This window comes from Leptinotarsa decemlineata, unplaced genomic scaffold (genome assembly GCF_025532065.1).
Source record: "Leptinotarsa decemlineata unplaced genomic scaffold, Ldec_3_MD MMD2_tig00078422_RagTag_RagTag, whole genome shotgun sequence".
NCBI classification, from domain to species: Eukaryota; Metazoa; Arthropoda; class Insecta; order Coleoptera; family Chrysomelidae; genus Leptinotarsa; species Leptinotarsa decemlineata.
Window position 1 is genome coordinate 18238220 of NW_027412747.1, and position 19763 is coordinate 18257982.

At 33.4% G+C, this 19763-nt stretch overlaps 1 protein-coding gene across 1 annotated transcript in view; it reads left to right on the forward strand.

The window, feature by feature from the left end:
• LOC111510585 (influenza virus NS1A-binding protein homolog) overlaps nucleotides 1-19763 on the forward strand; it is an 89418-nt gene that overhangs the window by 224 nt on the left and 69431 nt on the right. Inside the window, exon 2 of the mRNA XM_074186140.1 lies at nucleotides 320-352. Coding sequence (XP_074042241.1) covers nucleotides 331-352 — 22 coding nt within the window. The 5' untranslated portion in view covers nucleotides 320-330. The remainder of the gene's footprint in view (nucleotides 1-319; nucleotides 353-19763) is intronic.

Sequence of the window (19763 nt, forward strand, 5' to 3'; positions counted from 1 at the left end):
ACCCCAAATAGAAAAAACGTGTTTGCTGATAATGGAATTTTCTTTTGTGCAATTAGCTTGAATGTAGTTTGCAAAAATATACCGACATCGTGTCTGATATTTTGAGTCAATTTTGATATTGCGTTTCCAAACCGAAACCTGATGAAGTAGATATTTAATGAAAGGGGTACCGGATGCTAATCATTTGATGCCAAGCGCTCAATTGCGATTTTTAACTGATTTCTAAATTATATCCATATTGCAATTATTTTATGTAGTATAATTGTATGTATTTATAGTTCTCTTTACCTTCGGGTTTCATAACAATTTGGTTTTTTAGGAGAATTCAAAATGCCGCGCACCACCATGAATGGTAAGTTTGTTTTCAATTACCTATATTTTTTCTAAATTAGCTACACATTTTTACCATTTTTTAGCATTTTCGTTTTATCGATTATTCAAGAGCAATGAACTTAATATTGAAATTTAGATACTTTAAGTTTACTACCCTTTGGTGAGGGTTTGTTTACATTTTATTATTTGTTTATGAATACCAAAGGGCAGTGTCTAATGTTGCGGTAGCGTTAAAATCCATTTCTATTATTGCAAATAAAGTAAATGTTTCGGAAAATAAGGTAGGTACCTGCATATGTACCTACATACAGACCATTTTTATTTTTGGTGAAAGTTATCAACTGTTTGAAATCCAATTACTCATTACCACAAATTCGGCCATGTATCAAGACGCCTGATTTTCTCGACGTTTCTATTCTGAGAAACCTCATCAAATTTCCGGCACCGATTTTTTTTCTATTAATGATGTTTTCCACACAAATTCGTATGGATCAAATGATTATTTATTCATTTGACATTCCTTTATTTTGTGGCTTACTATGAAAACTTTGCCCTAATTTTTATGTTCCAAAAAAATAATCTCCCCTAAAAATATACCTCTTTCAATTTGAAATTAGTTTTCAATAACCTAAGAGACACTTGAAGAAATGCAAGGGCAATGGGCATTCACATCTACCTGCAAATTGTCAAGAACTATTCGGAGTGGTCTTTTGAGTTATAAATTAAGTCTCTAGTTTTTGAGACATCCTTGACCGGGAATTGGGAATAGTTTGACCTGACTCTGATGATATTTTTCCGAAAAGAAAAGACGAGTCTGATGATTTTTTTCCGCAAAGAAACGACGAGAAATATCTGAGTTATGATACATGACTGAATTTTTATCCACAATTCATAAATGTCAATAGTATAATCAAAATAAATCAATGTTTCCTTTCTGTGAAAGAAAATGTAACTTCAACAAGAAACATAGCAAGTTTATAATGAGGACAATGTAACAGAAACAACTATATAGAAGTAACATCAACTAAAAACAAAAACAGGTTCTATAGTGTTCAATGTAATTTAAACATTACAGCCATTTTGAAATTTTATTTATTCTATGGCTGCTCACCAAGTACTAGGTGTTCTCTAAAACGAGTTTTAATAGCTCGCTTGGTCTGACCAATGTATTTTTTGTCAGTCCTCACAGATTATTTCACGTATCCTCGACTTGTAATTTTCCAACATTTTGTCTTTGAGGTAACCCAACATTTGATGGAGTGAGAAAGAAGTTTCAAAGGCTACTTTCACGATCAACACAGAAAAAAATGTTTCATTTCACGCGCATCTCAAAGACTTTTTGCTCCACACCAACTTCGGTCAATTAATTCCTGCAATACGAATTGAAAAATATTGAACAATATCATCCGAAAATGTTTATTATTGCCTGTAGGCTCTTAAAAATTCCAACATCATGAATTCATTGGATCCAAGTATATATCTATAATTTTTTGTCTATTCTTCTTAGAAACCATGATTTTAGTTAAAAGGTGAGAGACAAAACAATATACTTAATACCTCATTTTATTATATTATTTATATTTTCATGTAAGTTTATTGATACCGATGGATATTTTGACATAGAATAAAAAACTTTACTTGCATTGGCTCTGACTCTTCAGGAGCGGTTTTCCACGATAATAATAATAAACATCTTGTAAATAATTCATTCAGTGGCAATTTCGTTGTGATGAGGGAATAATCTTGATTTTACAGTACAATTTTATTATTTTCTAAAAAGTAAGTAAGGGTTATATCATCATCAAAAATATTAATGGAAGGCAACCTGAATTCTCTAAACATAATTTCAAATCTAACTATTCCACCCTGTAATCTCAGCCCAGTGAAGAATTTAACAAAAAAAGTACCTGGAACTCTAAAGGGATTTCTTCATCTTTGATAAAGAAGTGATTAAATGTCTAGAAATTATCCAAATTGACCGTATATAAGCTATCATCCCTCAGTTATATATACATCTCTAAGCACTGTTGTTAGGTTTAACAGGTAGAATTTCTTTCATTGCAAAGCATCATTATTTACATCTTTCCTGTGGTAGGTACCTACTGACTCACAATATTTTGTAAGATATTTTATCGGCTACCTGATATAATCTGAATGAGAAATTTGTGTTTTTCTCATTAGTTCCGACTTCCATTTTCTAATATGATATAAAATGATTTGAAATCCCTGAAACAATTGAAAATTGAACAATTAACAAGAAATAGTAATAGTAACAAAATCATTCCATTTTTACACACTTTAGATTTAATTAGGAAGTTATAAATGTTATTTATCAACTCCACCGCTAATGACCCAAAGGGTTGATGCGGTTTATTGAAATAAAAAAAAATAAAAAAAAAACAAGAAATTAAAATTAAAAGATTTCAAGCCAAGTTCCTTCACGGCGTTTGTCAACCACCTTCAAACAAAAGTTTCCATAATAATGATAATCTTTGAAATTTTTATCTGATAGTATAACTTTTCCTTGAAAATACATGAAGATAAAAGGTAGTAAGAGTCGAAAAAATCGTTCATTATAAAAACGTACTCATACTGTCGGTACAAGTCATGACAGGTGCGATCTCGCTCCAGTCAAATATTTTTTTCAACCAACCGGTACCGACGCGATGCCGAATCGGAACCAGAGCGATACGATATAGTGAGAATATTCTGATTCTTTCTTGTTTGAGAATACTTTACCGGACCGGGAACGGACCGAGACCGGAGCGAGATCGGACCGAGAACGGCATCCATAGTGTGGATCGAGCCTAAAAATTCACTTCTGGTAAAGTGTAAAAATTATACCTTTTTACAGTCGCTCGCTATTTACTGATTATTATTTGCCTATCTCTCAGATTTGATAAGAATCGTGATTGATTCGGCCGTTACTTGATGAAGATGCGTAGTAATTTCATAAACCACAAACTTTATTTTCAAAAATATATTTTTGAAAATAAACCACAACTTACAAATTTTGTTTAAAAAAAATTTTTATACGGTGAACCGTTTTCGAGATAGAGGGCGGAGAGCGCGCGGTCACAGCATCACTTCAGGTCAACCGGTGCCTCCGGTCGAAAACGCGCCATATTATAGTTGATGAACTATCGATAAATCAATGATTATAAATATTTGTCAATTTTTATTAACTATTATATTATATTTTATCATTTTTTTTCCTAACTTATCCACTTTTTATTCAGTATTAATTTATTTAACAACAATCAATCAAGAATCAAAGTCTAAAACAACTGCAGTTATAATAGGACAAGATATTGATTTACTTGTCATTTTAATTGGGCGTACACTGTCTTACGAACAAGAAATTTTCTTTAAAAAAGTTGGGAAAGGTAATGTAAAAACGGAGATATACTCGACTAAAAGTTTTGATAATTATCCTCATTCTAAAAAACATATTTTATTTCTGCACGCATTAAGTGGCTGTGACACAACTTCTGCGCTTTTTAAAAAGGGAAAAAAATCATTTTTAAAAGTTTTTGAGAAACTGACAAATTTGGATGAACTAGCTGCAGCATTTGAGGAAGAAAATTGTTCGGCCCAGAGATTATTAGAGAGTGGAACTCAAACCTTATTGGCAGTCTACAATGCTCCGAAATCTGTGAAAAGTCTCGATCATCTTTGTTATATGCATTACGTCAAGTCTACAAAACTTAATAAACCTGTGCAGCTTTCAAATATTCCACCAACAAGTGCAGCTGCTCATCAACATTTCAACCGTGTATATTATCAAGTTCAAACTTGGTTAGGACATGATTTGGAACCCCAGGTATGGGGTTGGGCAATGCGAAACGATTTTCTGGAGCCTATCAAGACAATTTTACCACCTGCTCCAGAAGATTTGCTAAATACAATTTTCTGCAACTGCAAGAGTGGTTGTGGTTCGCGATGCGGATGCAGGAAAGCGGGCTTGCAATGCTCTTTAGCTTGTGGCCAATGTAATGGGCAAGCTTGTCTCAATGCTCTACCATATCAGAGCGACATTAACGAAGATGGAACCTTGACCCCGAAATCATGGAAGAACTTGAGACAAATGTCGTTGAAGACGATAATGAAGACCAGTTTGAAGTTTACCAGCAGCCAGAAGACGATGACGAAGAGGAAGAAGATGATTAAAATTATGAATTGTAGTTTTTGTACCCTTTATTCCATTTCTTTACTTTCAATAAAAATAAATGTATTCAATGATATTTTTTGGTAAAAAGAATAATTCATAATTTATTTGTTTTTTTTTCATCATGTAAGAGGTTATAAATATTAATTAGGTTAAAATTCAAATATAATTCCTATATTTTCATTAACAATTCTGCAATTACATGGGCAGGTAAGTGTTGTTAAATAAATTAATACTGAATAAAAAGTGGATAAGTTAGGAAAAAAATGATAAAATATAATATAATAGTTAATAAAAATTGACAAATATTTATAATCATTGATTTATCGATAGTTCATCAACAATATATGGCGCGTTTTCGACCGGAGGCACCGGTTGACCTGAAGTGATGCTGTGACCGCGTGCTCTCCGCCCTCTATCTCGAAAACGGTTCACCGTATAAAAATTTTTTTTAAACAAAATAGAGAATTTTGTATTCTACAATATTGATAATAAATACAAATAGCAAAAAACCCATAGGAAATGAGATATTTCCAAAAAAAGCGCAAAAAACCGATTTTTGTGACCTTTGACCTTGAAATTTAATAGTTGCTTACACCCTACCATATGTAGGTTTTGAGACAACTTTAAGGGTGTCAATATACAAGTATTTACAGACTTACAGCTGGGTATCTCGAATTCCGAGGTGAACTTACTATAATGACTGGACTATTTGGAATAATTTTCAGTCCATGATTTTCCGAGTACAGGAATGTTTTGTGCAAATCTGTGTTTATATTGGCCACGTAACTTTCTGTATCGGTGTTATGAGAAGACAAATATAACTGTATATCATCTGCGTATAGATGTACTTGACAATGTGATAAGAAAGTGGGGTAATCAAAAATAAACACTGAAAACATCAAGGGTCCTTAAATACTTCCCTGCAGTACTCCTGGGATTGTTCCTTTTAGGGATGACCATTAGTAAGCATACAGTTTGACCCCCTGTGATCGTCCTGTGAGATAGCTGGTCATCCATTTAAGAGAAATGTCATCGAATCCTATGAACTTGAGCTTTCCGATGAGTAACTCGAAGTTAACTAAATCGAAAGCTTTACTTTGATCAAGCAGTACTAACATGGTGACTTTTGATTGATCTCTGAATCTCATAAGATCGTCGATAACTTTCAAGAGGGCAGTCTGTGTTCCGTGTTTTTTGCGGAACCCAGATTGCTCTTACGGGAGTATTCGATTTTCTTCAAGAAAAGCTCTTATTTGACGGGAAACACTTTTCTCGAATATTTTAGAGAATGGTGGCAGAATGTTGATAGGGCGTAGGTCACTGAACGTGGTAGGTGCATTCTTTTTCGGAATTGGAATTATATTAGCAACCTTCCAAACATCTGGAAAAATACCCTGTCTGAAGGGTAACGACCGAATCAATCAGAAAATTTAAGAGGTAATTAGGTCGAAGCTATACTTACTGAAGTTTCAGTTCATTGAAGGTGGATAGAAATCCTAGTGTTTTCACCGAATCGCTTTCGTTTTGTCAGAATCTCTCGATGCGGGGAATGAGATTGACCCAACTTTCTGCACATGTTAATAGATGGAACAAGAATCGCTTCCAAATATTGGTGTGAGTTTGGCACCTCTGTGAATACAATGCCGAAATATGTTGGGCCTGTTCATTAATAGAAAATCAAGAAACTATAATTTTAACGAAATAAAAGAAAGAAAAAATCTTATTTTTTTAACACAAGCACAAAATTATTAAATATATGACGTTTACATTTAAAAAAGGTTTTATTTTATGAATAAATATGTTTTACGTATCTTGATTTTTGTTTTTATTTTGAATTTAAATCAAAATCTTTTATATCAGATAATTTCTTACATGAATCTACCTCAAATCAGCTTAATCCTAGCCTATCTGAAATATAAAACAAAGTCGCAAAATCGTTTTGGTTACACCATTTATATATTTCTTTTTCGGTAACTAGTTTACTTAGTAATCCAATAATTTTTCTGAAAAAAGATTGGTTGGGTAACAGGATCAATTTTTTCTTAAAAAACAATTGTTTTCTTGTTAACGTTTCGAATTTAATTGAATTCTTTTTCAGGGCTCGGAAAGTAGTTTTTTCGTGTTGATAATATCACTATTTTAAAAACCGTCAGCCATCCTGTTTCAAAATAGTGACGTCGGCAAGAAAACAATTGTTTTTTTTTAATTGATTCTGTTACCCAATCAACCTTTTTTCAGTTAAATATTTAAATTCGAACAGAAGATAGGTACTACCAGAAACATAATTCTTGCGAAAATGTCTCTGAAAGGTTGTCTTCTTTCTGAATACCTCTCGTGATACAAATTGCTTGCTGCTTCTGCATTTTCCCCGGTTTGTATAAAACAAACTATCATATCCAATTTTTCGTAATTTTCGTACTTCATTGCGAATGTGTTCGGAAATTGAACAAAAACCACTAATTGAAAAGCGTCTCTGCTGCTTAAATCAAAATGACAGCTACCGGTAAAGACTTGCATTCTGTTTTGTCGCCGAATCGTCCAAAATGTGCATTTCAAAGTCAACATGAAATAACCTAAAAGCTCTGTATTTCAAAGATGACTCTAGCAATACATCAAGTGTGCTACATTTTTGGAAAGGTAATTTTAAGGGCTATTGAAATATGCAGGAATATACAGGGTGTCTCAGTAAATACGTACTTCCCGGGCTAGGTCGGAAAATGCTAGTGGATCGGTCGGTAGCTGGGCGGTTCGATGTGCTCCGTGTTAGGAATCACACGTTAAAAGGTAAGACCTCGCTGGTCCTTGGCTCGCACAAGTTTCGACTTCTGAGGATTGTCGTTCGTAGGGGTGTGACAGCTAGTTAACGGAGACGGACTACATTTACCAAATCTTTATACAAATTACACGAGTTGAAGTAGGTTTACATAATCAGCAGCTAATGAATTCCAGAATCAGCTTTTCAAAATATTTATTTCAGCGCCTACACTATACTTATATACCGATCTATTTTTCACTTCAGAATTGAAGATCTAACATAGTTTGTATGAAATAAAAAAATTCCTGAATTTTGATTATTGGTTTATGTATTTAAAACAAACGTAGTTGTTTAAAAGGGTTATAAATTATTGTTTTGATCGCAGGGAAAAATTGATGGTATCATTGAAACGTTATATACCATGCGGTTCGTATATAACGGATAAGTTTATTATTGTGTTACTGAAAATGCAAAATTTAAAGAGTATGAAAACTATAATTTGAATAATCACTCCCAATCAATTCATGAAAATACGTCGGCCCTGCTCTTGAATTGAAGAGCAATCACATCGGTTTACAATATTATGTTAGAAGGTTTTCTAAAGTTTTTAAGCATAGCCCACTGACGAATAAGAAAATTATATTAGAAGTCTTGTTCCACCAAATGAAGTCTGTCTTTTTGCCTTGATATGCGTTTATTCAGGACGCCCGAGTGTCTGACACAATGAGCAGGTATCACACGATGTCAGAAACTCTATCAGCAAATATTATCTTCCAAATTAGACACAATTTGAATATGTCAATGAACGTCAATACAGCTTATGCGGTTTTTGTAATGACGTCACTAGTATTGACAACATATTTAATGAAGGACCAACTGATTACTAAAATAAATAAAAATACTATCTATTGGCATCATCCTGCGGCAACGTTAGAACTTCTGCAGTTGTTCTAGTTTCTGAAAAGAAAGCGCATAACAACCACCAATGTTTAGAGATCTTAAACCTATTTCGGTTAGAAAAGAAATGGTTAAATTTATTATTGGATGATCTCCATCATCAAAAAGGTAAATTTCATGCTAGCTCTGGTGTTCCTCAAGGGTCTAACCTTGGACCACTATTATTTGTTCTATTCATAAATGATCTCCCTTCCATTTTGAAATTTTCTGAATGTTTGCTTTTTGCCGATGATCTGAAAATATATAAACAGATTCAAACAGTTAGGGATTGTGTTAATCTGAAAAGGGACATCGACAGTATTTATGAGTGGAGCATCACAAATAAATTGAAATTTAATATTAACAAATGCAGCATCATCACAATAACTTGTTTGAAGGATCCTGTTAATTTTGATTATATGATGGATGAGGAAGTCCTCCACAGAAGTTCTGAGGTTAGAGATCTTGGGGTAACTTACAACAGTACTTTATCGTTTGCCAAACATATTCAAAATATTGTCAAATCGTCAAATCGAATGTTAGGATTCATTATTAGACAAACTCGGGACTTTACGAATAACAATACTATAAAATTATTATACTACTCACTTGTAAGACCTAAATTGGAATTTGCAAGTATAATATGGTCAGGTAAATATCGGTCCACAATCAATGCAGTGGAGAAAATACAAAATAAATTGCTCAGGTATCTATATTATAAACAGTACCGTATTAGAGCTGACTATGAAATTATCTATAGTCCGTTCATAATTTGTTGATAGCTCACTGCAAGTTTGACCCTCATTAGAGAACTGAAATACAGAGAGGACAGCTAATATGATATAATAACAAAAACCAAACTAAAACTGGCAGTTTAAGATGTTTTCGACTAACCCACCTTGTATCTGAAGAAATACAATACAGCTATAAAACTTTTAATCCGATTATGTAGGTATTTTGAGTGGAAATGAGTGACCAGTGTCGTAGAGTATATGATTAAAACATTAGTTACTTTAAATAAATGAACATATTAATATTCTTAAACTGTAGGTACTGTAAACTGTATTTTTATTTTAAAAAAATTTCTTTATTTTATTCAAAAATAATAAGTTACTTGCAATTTGTAAAAGATACATTTATTTAATTAATACCTATTTTTAAATGATATAAACTACGATTACTTACAAAACTATTCAAATTCAAAATAAACAGGATCATCTTCGGAATCCGAGTCGTCTTGCAGGTTAATAATTAGCGGTTGTGTCTCTACAGTCGCATCAATTATATTGTCAAGATCCCACATTTTTTGTTCTTCTTCTATTGCATGTCTTACTGCATCTCGCCAATTTTGTTCTGTAATATGTTGTAAAGACTCATATAACAATTCACGTACAGCTTGTATTTTATATGACGTATTTTTTCTAGCCACATAGCTTTTCATTTGTGCCCAAATGAGTTCAATTGGATTTAATTCGCAGTGGTAGGGTGGAAGTCTAAGGACTGTGATGTTTCGTCTTTCCGCCATTTTGTCAACTACGTATTTCTTGAACTTAGATTTGTGTTGCCGGGCAATTTTTAAAAGTTCTGCTCTAACCATTCCATCTTCGTAAGGCAGGGACTTATTCCGCAGCCAGTCAATGATATCCTGTTTCTTCCACGCAGTCGTTGGAAGTCTTTCAACTAGTCGTGAATGATAAGGTGCATTATCTAATACTATAATTGAGTTTGGTGGTATATGTTCAATCATCTGCTCAAAATACTCTTCGAAAACATCAGCTGTCATCTCCTCGTGATAGTCTTTTGTGCTTTTGGATTCAAATTCCAACAAACCATGCTTAGCAAATCCTTTTTCACTGCCAATGTGAGAAACTATTAATCTACTGCCTTTACCAGAGGGTGGGGAAATACCAGTAGACCAACCTTCCATAAAGGCTTGCCTGGAGCTTGATATATTTTTATCTGTCCAAATTTTTGTGAGAGTATGACCTGCGTTTACCCACGTTTCGTCCTGATAGTAAATTGGCCTTCCTTCAGCCCGAAATTTTCGTATAGATCTTAGATACTTTCTTCTCCAACATATTATCTCTTCCCGGTCAATCAAAAGTGATTTTCGGACTGATTTCTCCCACCGGAAATTTAATTCTTTTAAAACTTGCCACAATTTGGTTCGTCCGACATGAGGCAAATCCGGGTCGTCTCTAACGTGAATTTTCCTTCGAATACCATTTTTGGCAAATTCATCAATTTCAATAGGTTTTCTCCCCCCCTTTAAGTATTCGTTAGTATTTGGGTTAGCTATAACTTTTTTTTTTCTTTCTGATAGGAACCTATATATTGTTGACTCCCCTACGCCCGTCATGTTGGCACAACTCTTGATTATGTTCTGAACAGTGTTTGTGGGATTCTGAGAAACCAGAGCATCGTGAACGTTCAAAACAATAGTCTTCTCTCTTGGTGAATAGACAGACTTTCTGACTGTACGCAACAGTACCGGTGTAAAACTTGATGATGTTGATGATGTTGACGAAGCCATCGCAAGCAATCAAACAAAACAAGCAGGAACGATAGGTACGTATATGTTTGTAGGAATATGAAAAAAAGTTACTCACGCACTGCACAAAATTCGCAAAATAAATATTAGAGACGTTAATTACTGCCGTAGACGCCGAAACACCAACGAGCCGTAAATTAAATGCGATTAAAAAATGTACTAAACCAAAAATTATTTTCGTTCGTAACAACTTCACCCTTTCAAGGCAAGTTTCGAATATAAACTGAAGCTTTATATTCAATGAATAAACACCTCAGGAACCTCCGCCTATGATTTTACGAGTTTTACGACCGTTTTATGACTTGGGCCCTCATTTTGTGCTATCGACAAATTATGAACGGACTATAGGAGATAGAAACTAGGAGATCCCTCACCATGATGTATTTTTTGTATAATGTAATAAACAACAGGATAAATGCACCAGGAATCCTATCATTTCTGATTGGACTCTACCTCAGAAAGTATTTCGTAGAGCAATATTAGATTTTTTTTTGACTACATCTGTTTGATACGCATACAAATTTATTATATTTAGTTTTTTCATCTGTGCACGAATATGATTTTCTATTGATATTCTATATTCTATATTCAATAACAGAGTATATATAGTTCATTGCTATTCAACCTCAAAGTTTTTGAGTAGGTACACAACTGTCTCTCATGATTTATAATTATTGAAATGTGAAGATTATTTTATATTCATTATCCATGTAATTAGACCTTTGGTCTGTTTGGATACAAATAAATAAATAAATAAAATAAATCTTTCATCTTCATAATTGATTTGAAAACAATTCAGGAGGAATTGGATCAGAAATAATAAATAAAAAAAAAATAAAAACGCAGCATAAGCATTTGTCTATGATTACAGGTAATTAATATATGAAACATTTTGTTGGGGAAAACTTGAATAAGATAATTTTTCGAGCCATTTTTGTTTTTTGTTGTCTAAAAAGTAAGCACTCCATTGGAATTATCCGTTTTGTGTGATTCGAAAATGGACTAGGTATTATTAATTATGAAAACACGAGCTCAACAGTTGCTTATAGTTATTGCTGACGAGTCTTAATAAGTTGATTAAAATTTCTCACTCTGAGCTCTAATTTCCAACCAAAGTAAAGTAGAATCCGGATACTGCTTCAATCGTTTTTATTGAGAAACTTGATAGGAGAAGCAGACACCGTATTTCAAATTCAGTTTCATATACAGTGTGTAAAAGCCAAATGGAATAAATTAATTATTTCGGTTACTGTACATGTTAAAAAGAATTCCGCAACATGTCAAATGTAAATTATAATTAGACATTCTTCAACGTAAAAATTCCACCCCTACCTTCAACTCTCTTTGAATCACATTCAAAAATGTAATCGCTTTCAAGTTTATTGCAACAATTAAGATAAAATGAAATGTAGAATACGAAAGAGAACTATGGATGTTAACGAAGTAGATGTTCAAAATGTTCACCGGGAACGTCTTGGCAACATCCTAAACTCAAATAACACGGTCTTCTAATATTATTTAACATATCAGGCGTGACCGAGCTAATCGCAAGCGTTTTTCTTTCTTTAAAGTCATTCAAATCTGAAGGTTTAGTTTTGTACACATTGCTCTTTACATATCCCCATAAAAATAAATCTAATGATGAAAGATCAGGTGATCGCGCTGGCCATTCAATCGATCCTCGCCTCCCTATCCACCGATTGGGAAATGTAACGACGTAATGCCGCACAATAACTTGGTAATGTGGAGGTGCTCCATCCTGCTGAAATCATATCGTATTCACTGGAACTTGAGGGTTTCCTGGATCAGGATTTAAATTTGCTGAACTTGGAATGACATCATTCTGAAGTAGTGCCAAATAATTATCGCCATTCAAGTTGCCCTTAATAGAAGAGGGACCAATGATATGGCTTTCTACAATCTCTGCCCAAACATTAACCTTTTGAGGGTATTGCGTGTGTTTTTTTCTCATTCAGTGAGGATTTTCCGTTGACCAGTAGCGAAAACACAACGTCTTCTAATTGGATGATATTGTTATCCAACATGTCCATCATTTGCTCACAAAAATAAGTCTTCCATGAGCTCCTGAGTAGGTATCACTTTATAGGGATGCATATTATTTATTATAATATGTTTACTATCGATGTATGGCTAACATTGAATGTAGTGGATTCCTGTCTACTCGATGTATGTGAGTTTTCCTCAAACTCAAGCATCGCATCTAATTTGAATTCATCACTCACTGCATTGGCAGCTGCTTTTTTTATCTGCCCCACATGACCAAGTTCGCGAAACTGCTTCTCTATTTTGCTTATTGTTTCTTGAGATATGGGCGATAAATTAGGAAATTTCTCAATAAAATACGCGAGCTACTTCCTCTTGTGTTCGGGTTTTATATGGGTAACCAATCATTTGTATAACTGTTCTAACCATTTGTTAGACTTGAAGTTAACGAACTTTATACATGAACTGAAATACTGACAACTAATGTTGTAATAGGCAAACAAGTTAACAAGGCGTTTTAAACTAACTTTGCCACGGAAATTCTTTACAGTTTTTTAAATGATACCATCTAAAAAGAACATTGCTATGTTTTTTTCTTAAGTAGGTACTTTCTTATTATCAATACCCCAACATGAAATAAATTTTGAGTATATTGCAATAAGTTTTGAGTGTATTATATCGGTATTCCGGTATCGGTATTTTATCTCAATTGTTTCATTAAACTTGAAAGCGATAACATTCTTGAATAGAGAATGAAGAGACCTTTCAAACGATACATCACAAGCCTATACTTCCCATTTGAAATATTGGGGGTTGTACCAGTCATTCGACGGGGGTTGAAGGTAGGGGTAGCATTTTTCCGTAGAAGTATGTCAAATTACAATTTAAATTTGACGTGTTTCGGGATTTTGTTAAAATATGTACCGTAACCGAAATAATGAATTTATTCCATTTGTATGGTCAAGACATAAATGAAAATCAAAACAATTTCGTTGTAATTTTTCCTTAAAATCGTAATGGAGTGAATTTTCATAAAGTGCGTCAATTGAAATGTCGGGAAATCACACGCCTGGGAAAAGTAAACGGCTCGTACGTCCTTGACACTGCCGTTGAATGTAAACACGCTTGCAGTTATTTTATTGATATATAATCGTAATTGGTCGTAAATATTATATACGGAAACAAATACGAAGCAGTGAAAGGGATTCTGGAATAATAAAATAAAATGATTTTTTTCTGTAGGTTCATAATACTTGGAAACATTATGACTAATCAGATCGTAACAATCTCGAATTTTCTAGTCTGGAAAATGTCACTCTTGGAAAACATTATGCTAAAATTCGTTATTGATAAACAATTTGTGTTGTACGAAGTCTGTTCAAAATATAAGGTGAATGTTCAACCGATCGTGATGAAACTTGACATGTATAAGTAATTTTTCATAGAGAAGGTTTTTAGGCTATTAATTTTTCTGTAACTCGCCACTAGATGGCACTGTAGAACAATTTTTTGAAAGCACTGATCTATAACGCTGCTCACACCTAAGTTCGTTTATCCTGATTATGTCAAAACATTGGAACATCAGCGATACAGCAACATAGTACTAGTTTATTATAAAAGTTCTAGCCTCATTGGTTCTCTTCGCATGACAGTAATATTGTGGTAGTTAGTATACTATCCAGTTGGACACCATCAAGGACGTTTCTTCAAAATTGAAGAAAAAGAAAAAATCAAAAAGATCTGTACTTCTAGCATAGTTGAAATTATAAGCCTATAGTGAGGTAATCAGTTTCAATTCTTCCAAAATAGACTACTTATTCGTCTGACGTCATCCTACAACTCTAAAATTTAATTTTAATAAAAGCAAACCTAACACAAAAATAGCTATCTAGAGCAGCGTTTCCCAAACTTTTTTTGCCTGGGAACCCACCTTCATTGTGGAATTTTTTTCGCGACCCACATATTAAATTATTATTGCTAATAATATTTTCATTATTACACCTCTAAAAGAAAATGGTAAAGATGATATAATTGAAGATAAAATAAAGTACGAAAAAATATTTTTAATTCAGAATCTTAAAACTAAACAAATACAAAAAATGAGACTTATGTAATTAATGTGACTTGTGGAGCTGGTGCTTACGATTTACAAGAGATTCTATATCTGGGTTGGAAATTGAAAGCTTTAAACGCAGGTCACTTTCCACACAAAGCCTATTTCTATATTTATTTTTTAAATATACCAAGGTGGATAATACCCTCTCACACAAATATGTGGTTGAAAACCCCATCAGCTATGTTCGAATGAACTGGATACTCTCTCCTAGCTTTTATCCAAAATGGGAAAACAAATAAAAAGTTTCAAGTGTTTTTAATCTGTTTCCTCTCCCACCACTGGGTCGCGACCCATAGTTTGGGAAACACTGATCTAGAGGATTATCAAATTTCTGGAGCTTTCTCAAAGACTCAAAAAACCGGGCCCCTCGTGATTTGATTGAGCAAAAACTGGAATTTCCAGGGCTAATTCACAAGATAGGCAGAATGTTATTTATACTGAATTCAGGAAGGTCAATTATCAACTTAAACAGGAAAAAAAATTCAAATATAAAAACTGTGTCCCTTCACAACCACCTTTTCACATCTCCCTTCTCAGAAAAAATATCGAACTTAAGTTTTCTCCTTGAAAAGAAACGTAATTGTTCGACCAATCGAATCTAATCGAATACACATAAGTTATAGGACTGTTGAAAAGTAAGAGATTCAAAATTCCGCATAAATTGGCAAATGAGCTGTGACTTCATTTGAATTTATCCCAGTAATTATAGAAAATAATAGTAAGATAGCCTGAACGCTACAAAATATGTTTTGAGAAAAATGAAAACTTACCTTATTTTTTAACAGACCTCGATTAAACAGAATTCGATTAAAGAATTGAAATTGGATTCCCGAGGATATTCATTTATTATCCTCATTCGATTGAGGTTACAACGGCTAGCATGTAGAAACTTTCTGTTAATTTGCGAGGTCCAGCTATAGGCCTTTTCATCATAAGACGAGCGCAAGCGTAGCTGTCATATTGAAATGGCGGTAATTCAAAACATTAGTACTGTTTAAACCAACAATGGCTGGGCAAGGAATATTATCTCTACAAACAAATAAATTATTGGAAAAAAATCATTGATGGTGCTTCACTCGCAGTTGATGCTCATAATTGTGAACAATTAAAAAGGTGGTTAAAACGTCATGGGCGTCCGCAAAAAGGGAAAAAAGTGAGCTGATTGAGAGGTTAGGTATCAGCATTTGTTTACTATCTAAAAACATTTAAAAAATAGTATTTACAGTTTTATTCTTATTAATAATGTCAATTTATTTGATGTAATTGAAAATATATTTCAGTTGACAAGAATATTACTTATGGAACTAATAAATAAATCAAGCCATTAATACTTTGAGGCAATACATATGACATTAATTAGACAAATATGTAAATACTGAATTGAATATGTTTAGTAATTTTTATCAGAGGGAAATATTTAATACAACATAATATATATGAAATTCAGAGTCAAAAATGCAATAAGGAATAATGTACGTATGTTGAATTTCCTGATAGTTTAAAGGATCAGTGTTTTGTTCAGTTGGACCACTTTCTCCAATGAAATGTATTGAGCAAATATAAGTATCCTTGGTAACATCATCAATAGATTTAAAGCCTAGGTCACTCCTGCCACAATTTTTCACCCATAATTCACATTTCGCACATGCTTTAATATGTAATTTGCTTGATGATTTGATTATTTTTTTGCGATATTCAAGAGAAGTCTTTGGAAAATTTATAAAATAGTATGTGTTGGTTTTGAATGATTTGTATCGTGTATCACTTTTACACACTCCATAACAACACCGTTTTGTTGTCCCTTTTCGAACAGATAACATAATTATAATGGAGTATAAAAAAATTTTTCTGATTATTTTGTCTTAGGTACTACTTTTTTTTCTCACTTTTTTTACAATTAATAAACTTCGATTTACATTATAATTTTTAAAACATGAGTTGCGGGCTCTTTAACATGGTTGTTTACAAAAAACAGTACGAAAAAGATGGCTGATACTGACGCATGCGCACAAAAAAAATTGTGATGAAAAGGCCTATTAAATAACGAGACTGCGCGCCTAGAGGGCGCCCTAGAAAAAACGAGTAGTGTGTTGGGTACCTGGAAATCTTCTCTATTCACGTACCAAAACACGTTTTCGTCACTATTATAGTGTTTTTTCTCGTGCCGAAAACCATGTGTGACGAAAAACAGCAGCAACTTATCAATCTCAAATTTCTCGTGAAATTGAAAAAAAACTCTGACTGAGTGCTATAAATTGTTACAAGAGGCCTATGGGGACAATGCTCTATCTAGTCCGCGTGTTTTTGGGTGGTGTAAGCGCTTCAGTGAGGGGCGAAAGAGCAAGAATGTCCAAATCAAAATTGAAGGCAATGTCGATAGTTTTTATTTCGACATTAACGTTATCGTGATGACTGAATGGGTTCCAGAGGGCCAGACTGTCAACCAGACTTACTATTTGTCAGTTTTGGCAACACTGCGAGAACGAGTTCGTAAGAAACGGCTCGAGTTGTGGAAGAACAACTCGTGGATTTTGTTTGCACTAGAATAACGCGCTGTCTGATGTGAATAATCCAGTCATTTAAGCTTAAATTATGTAAGAATCTCGGAATTCGAGATACCCAGCTGTAAGTCTGTAAATACTTGTATATTGACACCCTAAAAGTTGTCTCATAACCAACATATGGTAGGGTGTAAGCAACTATTAAATTTCAAGGTCAAAGGTCACGAAAATCGTTTTTTTGCGCTTTTTTTGGAAATATCTCATTTCCTATGGGTTTTTTGCTATTTGTATTTATTATCAATATTGTAAAATACAAAATTCTCTACAAATTTTGTTTAAAGAAATTTTTTATACGGTGAACCGTTTTCGAGATAGAGGGCGGAGAGCGCGCGGTCACAGCATCACTTCAGGTCAACCGGTGCCTCCAGTCGAAAACGCGCCATATATAGTTGATGAACTATCGATAAATCAATAATTATAAATATTTGTCAATTTTTATTTATTATTTTTGATAAATACATGAATTATTTACAAAGGCATTACAGTTCCAAAATAATTGTTGTATTTGACGGATATTCAGACTACAGTAAGAACGTAAAAGCTATGGAGCAGCAGAGAAGACCTGCTGCACTTTCAAGAACGTATGAAGTATGTTTCGATGAAACAATGGTTGTACCAGTTACTCGAGAAAAATTCTTATCAAATCGAAATAACAAAGATAAGTTCATTAATATGTTAATTGAAAAATTACAAGCTGCAAATATTACTACTAAACAAGCCAGAGATGATGCGGATGTTCTTATTGTTGAAACTGCAATTGAAGAATCAAAGTCTAAAAAAACTGCAGTTATAATAGGACAAGATATTGATTTACTTGTCATTTTAATTGGGCGTACACTGTCTTACGAACAATAAATTTTTTTTAAAAAAGTTGGGAAAGGTAATGTAAAAACGGAGATACACTTGACTAAAAGTTTTGATAATTATCCTCATTCTAAAAACATATTTTATTTCTGCACGCATTAAGTGGCTGTGACACAACTTCTGCGCTTTTTAAAAAGGGAAAAAAATCATTTTTAAAAGTTTTTGAGAAACTGACAAATTTGGATGAACTAGCTGCAGCATTTGAGAAAGAAAATTGTTCGGCCCAGAGATTATTAGAGAGTGGAACTCAAACCTTATTGGCAGACTATAATGCTCCGAAATCTGTGAAAAGTCTAGATCATCTTCGTTTTATGCATTACGTCAAATCTACAAAACTTAATAAACCTGTGCAGCTTTCAAATATTCCACCAACAAGTGCAACTGCTCATCAACATTTCAACCGTGTATATTATCAAGTTCAAACTTGGTTAGGACATGATTTGGAACCCCAGGTATGGGGTTGGGCAATGCGAAACGATTTTCTGGAGCCTATCAAGACAATTTTACCACCTGCTCCAGAAGATTTGCTAAATACAATTTTCTGCAACTGCAAGAGTGGTTGTGGTTCGCGATGCGGATGCAGGAAAGCGGGCTTGCAATGCCCTTTAGCTTGTGGCCAATGTAATGGGCAAGCTTGTCTCAATGCTCTACCATATCAGAGCGACATTAACGAAGATGGAACCTTTGACCCCGAAATCATGGAAGAACTTGAGACAAATGTCGTTGAAGACGATAATGAAGACCAGTTTGAAATTTACCAGCAGCCAAAAGACGACGATGAAGAGGAAGAAGATGATTAAAATTATACATTGTAGTTTTTGTACCCTTTATTCCATTTCTTTACTTTCAATAAAAATAAATGTATTCAATGATATTTTTTAATAAAAAGATTAATTCATAATTTATTTGTTTTTTTCTTCATGTAAGAAGTTATAAATATTAATTAGGTTAAAATTCATATATAATTCCTATATTTTCATTAACAATTCTGCAATTACATGGGCAGGTAAGTATTGATAAATAAATTAATACTGAATAAAAAGTGGATAAGTTAGGAAAAAAATGATAAAATATAATATAATACTTAATAAAAATTGACAAATATTTATAATCATTGATTTATCGATAGTTCATCAACTATATATGGCGCGTTTTCGACCGGAGGCACCGGTTGACCTGAAGTGATGCTGTGACTGCGTGCTCTCCGCCCTCTATCTCGAAAACGGTTCACCGTATAAAACATTTTTTCAAACAAAATTTGTAGAGAATTTTGTATTCTACAGTATTGATAATAAATACAAATAGCAAAAAACCCATAGGAAATGAGATATTTCCAAAAAAAGCGCAAAAAACCGATTTTTGTGACCTTTGACCTTGAAATTTGATAGTTGCTTACACCCTACCATATGTAGGTTTTGAGAAAACTTTTAGGGTGTCAATATACAAGTATTTACAGACTTACAGCTGGGTAT